Source organism: Dipodomys spectabilis, unplaced genomic scaffold (assembly GCF_019054845.1).
Source record: "Dipodomys spectabilis isolate Male_0828 unplaced genomic scaffold, ASM1905484v1 ptg000119l, whole genome shotgun sequence".
Classification (NCBI taxonomy): Eukaryota; Metazoa; Chordata; class Mammalia; order Rodentia; family Heteromyidae; genus Dipodomys; species Dipodomys spectabilis.
In genome coordinates this window covers 223,713-230,107 of record NW_024870796.1, presented here as the reverse complement: position 1 = coordinate 230,107, position 6,395 = coordinate 223,713, and the positions used below count along the sequence as shown (strand labels likewise).

Below are 6,395 nucleotides of genomic sequence, written 5' to 3'. Positions count from 1 at the left end.
AGCCTTTCCACCTTCACAATTAGCAGGAGTCAACTCAGTGTCTCTTGTGCTGTATATGAATTAAAACATTATTTGCTCTTTTTACTGATACAGGAATCTCATGTTGTAAATAGAACTTTAAAAAAAAAATGGTGGGGCTGGAGTCCCATTCAATGATGAGTCTCTAGAATGCATGGAGACCTAGCTTGATCTTCAAAAGCGTGAAAGTAAATTAAGAGAAGTATCTAGTGTGTACAAGGGACCACTCATCAGCTATGTTGTGCCCTTTTGCTCCTTTTCCTATTCTGCAAGTCAGACTATTTCAGTAGATTAGGATGAATGACTGAGCCTGTTGAGAATCACACGCTTGATCCATGGATATTCACCTGCTTCCTTTTGGTTGGTGAACATGGTTGCAAGGGAGTGATGAGTATAGATCTATTCCTATAGAGGGAAAAGGTTTCACAAATTCATTCCTAAATTTTGCAGGAAATGTTCTCTTTCCTGCCACGAGCACTTCCTTATCTCCAGCTCTTGTCACACTGAAAAGTCCTTCATGTGTCGTTGCTCCTCTGAAAGCTGCGAGCCTCTGAGTTACAGAGCACAGTAAGTTAAGCACATAAAAGGTGCTAAATCACTTTAATCCACAACATGTAGTAGATATTAAATACATTCTGTTGGGTGAAACACTTGACTCTCCCATCAGGTATGCACGAAAGGTTATTTACCTTAACACTGACTTTTCTTATAGTACAAATCTGAAGAGGATACGAGAAAGTTCAGCAGAAAGCAAGAAATCAGCAATTAATACAGGCTTGCTTAAGCTCAATATTTTTGCCAAATTAGCCTATCCCTCCTCTTATGAGTTCTGCAGTCCTTCAAGATTATCCTCAGTGCTGCAGTGCTGCATCTGTAATTCCAGGAAGGTATTTTTCCACCACACCGATGTCTCTGTGGAAAAGGTGGAAAAATATTAATATTTAAAGACAAAAACGTGTAACCTAGCCAGCACACCAGTCATGGTGACCACCTTAGTAGAATGCATGAGCTTATAAAGTCCATTGTCAGGTCTTGCCACTTACCAGCTGACCTGTTCTAGAGAGTTACCTCTCTGAGTCTTTTGCTTTTTTTTACTTAATTACAAATGAAAAACACTTAGTTTATAAATTTTTATGGGGTTTAAATACTTTGAATGGTAGATTGAAGTGACAATGCATATGTTATATGAACTTCTCACCCTCGTCTGTCTGTACCCATGCCATCCAATTGTTTTGTTATTTATCATTATATCCAGGGTCATACCTGAGGATAAAAGGCTCACAGCAGACATGGTGGGATGAATTAAGGGGACTCCATTCTACCTGATGGACATAAATGTCCAAGAAATATTTATTTTCTGTACTACAGAAAAGTATTAATATATCTACACCATTTCTCACTTAGGGGCACAAGGAATTTTTTTCTAGCAATTTCTGTTTCATAGTTTATCACTACTATTTATAAAAGCATATAGATATGTTTATATATTGGCAGGTAAATAGAAGTATGGATATATGGAAAATGGTAGCATCATAGTCCGAAAGGCTTTCCGTATGATAAAGCAATGAGCAGGAAACTGATAAGTACAAACTATAATCCACAGGATAATATTTCAGAAGGAAAATTGAATTCAGTTTTAAAACCTGAGCTAGACAAATATAGGATGGAGGGAGCTAAATAGGAAGCCTATCAATAATAAAATACGCTTTTGTATTAATTTAGCATTTCTACATCCTAAAACAACCAACAGAGGGAAACTCATTGCTAATTGCCTATTGGGATATTTCTTATTTTCAAATGTAAATGCCGAATAGCTCACTTTATAAGTACTTACCCAGATATCCAGGAAAGAAAACAATTTCATTTATCATCCTGGAATCTTTCGGCTTCAAAAAGTAATGGGAGACTCATTTTGGACTGTCAGCTTCTGAGATGTTCAAGATGGGTGTGTCTATGGCACCTATTTTTGTGTGTGGAATAGAATTCTTGGATCAGTGTGCAGGCCTGGGAAAATCCTAGTTACATATTAGTTCCATGTTGTTCCTTCCTTCACCAAGGAGCTTATTGAGGTTCATAGCCTATGGGATCATCTTCCCAATTACTATCCCATGCTTACTTGAACCAACTGAGTCTACAAGGGAGTTGGTGTATTACCAAACTACCTGTAGACCTTCAGTCTGTGAGCTGGTGTATTATCAAGTCATCTTCTGACACTAAGACTGAATGCATCGATTCTGCCCTGGGGACATTGCCAATACTTTCTTGACAGCATCCAACAAAGAATTGCTTAACAACTATAGCCTTGGAGACCTCCGGGCCCCAATGTGGCAATTATAATCAACTAACTGGCTAAGGTCTGCCTTGTAGTCCTCAGTTCTATTCCCCATACTCTGTCCAATCTAAACTGATCTATTCATTGTCTTCAGAACATACCTTCTTATATGCTCATACAATTCTGCAACTTGAGATTTCATCTACTTCTCTACTTTGACTTCAGTCCTACCAGCCCTTCACCATTCAGACCAAATTCTGTGTCTCATTTGAAGCCAACATTGTCCACTACATGCCCCAAAGCTTTACCCCATAGACCTTTCATATGCTTTTATTCTCTCTCTCTCTCTCTTTCTGTCTCTCACACACACAATCTATTTCCTTATTGTGATATACTATGCTTTTTTCCCTATGATATATATATATAGTGTATGAATATTTGTTATTACTAACCTGTCTTTATTGTCAATATCCTTAGGTATCCAGTCTTTGATTTGACCTTCAGCACTGCCCTGGGCAGTGTGTGCAGAGAAGCCTAGAATTAGAGCTGTAGGAAATACCACTATTACAGCTTATTTAAAAATTATCCATTGAGAGGGAATTGGTGAGAATGAGGGAACAGATGATACTATGCAATAGAAAATGTATTTATTACCTGATAGATGTAAAGGTAACCCTGCTGTATATCACCTTCAAAACAATAATAAAGTAAAAATTTAAAAGAAATTATTGCTTGAACAAATAATACATTTCTACATGCCTCAAGAAATCAAACGGTCAATATTCAAAGTTACTTGCATTTATTCACTTAAGGAATCAAAATATAGCACAAGGAAATAGTTCTATCCTTACTAACATTATGATTGGCAAAGCTTTTGTGATATGCTTGAGCGCCATCAGGAAGATAATATTGTCTTCTGTTTTGGACCAGTGTTTGTGGATTAATGACAAACTGCATGTGAGTAACTGTGTGTGATAGACATCCATCCATTGGTAGCTCATTCTTGTAAATACTGATTCAGTGCCTTCTCTTGAATAGAGACAAAAGAAAATAATAAAATCTAATAACAAATAATAATTATAAATAAAATAAATAATGAATAAAATAAATAATAAAATAGATAAATAATAATAAAATCTAAAGTCTGATTATGAGCAAGCACTCAGAGAGATTTTGCCTGAAATATGAAATGGGAGGTGCAATATTCTCGTGTTTCATTCAGAGGGCTTAAAATCACTAAGGGAAATATTTAAAGCAGCTCAAGCACTATTATCATACTAGCTCTTACTTTACAATTTATGCAAATGGAACAAAATACTATGTACAATTATAGACGAGAGCATAAACTTTTCAAGAGGATGAATATCACCCTTCTTGTGTCAACCCTGAGCCACATAACTCTTCAGAGGTAGATGGGAGATAAAGGCTGAAAAAGTCAGTTTTCAAGCAAGTTTTTTTTATTAATAAGTTTTTAATTGTGAAAATACCGTACAGAGGGGTTATAATTACATGAGCAAGGTAATGAGTACATTTCTTATCAACCATTGTTGCCTCCTCCTTTGTTTCCCCTTAACCATCCCTCAAGCAAGTTTTAAGATCCCTACCCCATTCACACATCTATGTTTCAGTTATACCATATTCTAATTATGACAGGGTTAAAGTTTTCAGAAAGGGGAACCTACTGTCTCTGGGTCACCTATATTAGACTCCTTCGTAGATTCTTTCTTACAACCAGGCTTCAATGTGTCCATCTTTATTCTTACCTTTGGAATCTCAGTGAAAATTAAATTCTAGATAGTAGCCCTGCAGAGACTGTACTAAGATCACAATGTCTTTTTTTTCTATCCGAATTACTTTAATCAATAGATTTAGTCTGGAACATAGCAGATATTATATTCTATTAGCCCATTAAGAAAGTTTACATTAATGTATCTTTCCAGAAATGTCAGATGTGTTTTCAGTTTTTAGAATAGAATACATATTTATTAGTATTATTTGTGCTTGCTGAAAATTATTTAATTCATTAAAAAAACAAAATGCCCTTTTTTTACAAATCAACTTTATTGCAGTGTGATTGAGAAAAATAATGTATATTTAAAGAAACATTAAGTATATTACATAAAAGATATATATCACATATATACCAATATGATTCTGAGGGTTTTTTGTTGTGGCCAAAAACAATGTAAAATTTATTATTTGGTCTGTTTGCACCGTATTCAACATGTTAAGAACATCCTCACTATTTAACATTATTGCTTTTGAATAACAGAAAGCAGTTTGAGTTCCAATGATAGCAGACCACTGTATTACCAGCACTCAGCCAGTAGAAGCAGGAAGATCCTGAGTTCAAGGCCAAGTCACATGGTGAGACCTTGTCTCAAATTTTTAAAAAAGCTCCATAATCAGACAAGAAAAATACTATAGTACAGACACGATGCACACACATTTCAATCAATAACGGACTGTATACATAGAGGGCTGTGGTCCCATAAGAGAGTAATAAAGTTGAAAAATTCCCATTGGTTTTAAGTGTAACTTTTGTATATGTAGATATATTTAAATATAGAAATGCTTGCTATCTTGTTACAATTGCCTACATTAGAGTCCCATGCCGTCCAAGTTCATAGACTGTGAGCAACGAGTTATGCCACAAAGCCTTGGCGATTAAGTAGATGGCTGTGCTAACTGGATTATAAAAGAAACAAGCTCTGAGTGTGAAGAGATGTAGCCAGGGTCAGAATTAGAAAACCAGGGCGAATTCGTATTCCTTGCACTCAGACGCATGCCATTTTTATTACACTACATTGGGAATCACTCACTTCATATAAGGTGCCGTCACATTTAACTGAGTCTTTCCCCATGTTTAGAATGTCAGTAATATCATCACTATTTCCCACATATAGCCAGAACACAGCTTCCTCCAGAGCGCGTGCTCCTAGAAAACTGACATAAATCAGCCCTCACTTTTTCACACACACAATTATAAACATGGCATTCTAAAGCATCTTGACAGAACCTTCACTTCAAATATCCACAAACAGGAAGACTCTACAACCTTGAAGCCTCCTAAGAGTTCTTTACTAGTGGTCAATGGCCCTCAAGGAACAGGATGGGTTTTAGGAAACGAGAACTATGACAGAAAATGTTTTTGCTTTCCATTTACCTCCTACCCTGAGTCTCTGTCTCTCCCTAGAACTTTCCACAGAGCCCCTTTCACATCTTTATTCCTTAGAGTATAAATCAGAGGATTGAGCATGGGAGTGATGATAGTATAAAAAAGGGCAACAAACTTCCCCTCGCTCTCAGAGTACTTGTGGATGGGTTGGAGGTAAGTGTAGATGGCAGAGCCATAAAAAAGTGAAACCACCATGATGTGGGACCCACAAGTTCCAAAAGCCTTTCTGCGCCCAGCCACTGACTTGACCTTGAGCACGGCCCTGCCGATGTGTACATAGGAGCCCAGAATTACTGCTGTGGGAAGGACCAGGATGACAGCTCGGGCCACAAACATCTTGGCCTCCGTTCCTCCCGTGTCCTCACAAGCCAGCTTCAGGAATATGGGCATCTCACAAAAGAAGTGATTCAGTTGATGGCCACAGAGTGGCATGGTCATCATGAGGCTGGTCTGAATCATAGAATTCACAAGGCCTGCCAACCAGGCAGAAAGAGCCAGTGTCTGGCAGAGGACAGGGTGCATGATGGTCGTGTAGTGGAGTGGACGGCACACGGCAGCGTAGCGGTCAAAGGCCATCACCACCAGCAGCACACACTCTGTGGATGCCAGAGCAAGGAAAACGAAGAGCTGGGTCACGCACCTTCTATAGCTGATGGTCTTGTCAAATCCATGGAGGTTGATGAGAAGCTGGGGCACAGTGCTGGTGGTGTAGCAGAGATCCAGGAAGGAGAGGTGGGAGAGGAAGAAGTACATGGGTGTGTGCAGCCGAAGGTCCAGTCGGGAGAGGGCAATGATGGTGGTGTTGCCAAAGAGAGTCAGGGAGTAGAAAATAGAAATGAAGACGAAAAGGATGAGCTCCAGTTGAGGCCAATCTGAGAAGCCCACCAGAAGGAAGCCTTCACCCCAACTGCTGTTGGAACTTCCCAT

The 6,395-nt window shown here is 38.3% G+C and overlaps 1 protein-coding gene across 1 annotated transcript; it reads right to left on the bottom strand.

Moving 5' to 3' along the window:
* Positions 1–5,459: 5,459 nt before the first annotated feature.
* On the bottom strand, positions 5,460–6,395 carry LOC122115459 (olfactory receptor 10-like). The gene has a single exon (XM_042688945.1). The coding sequence runs from the start codon at positions 6,393–6,395 to the stop codon at positions 5,460–5,462; it is 936 nt and encodes a 311-aa protein (XP_042544879.1).

Bases quoted from the DNA above. Each gene is read 5' to 3' on its own strand.
- LOC122115459 (XM_042688945.1), bottom strand. From the start codon at position 6,395: ATGGGAAGTTCCAACAGCAGTTGGGGTGAAGGCTTCCTTCTGGTGGGC.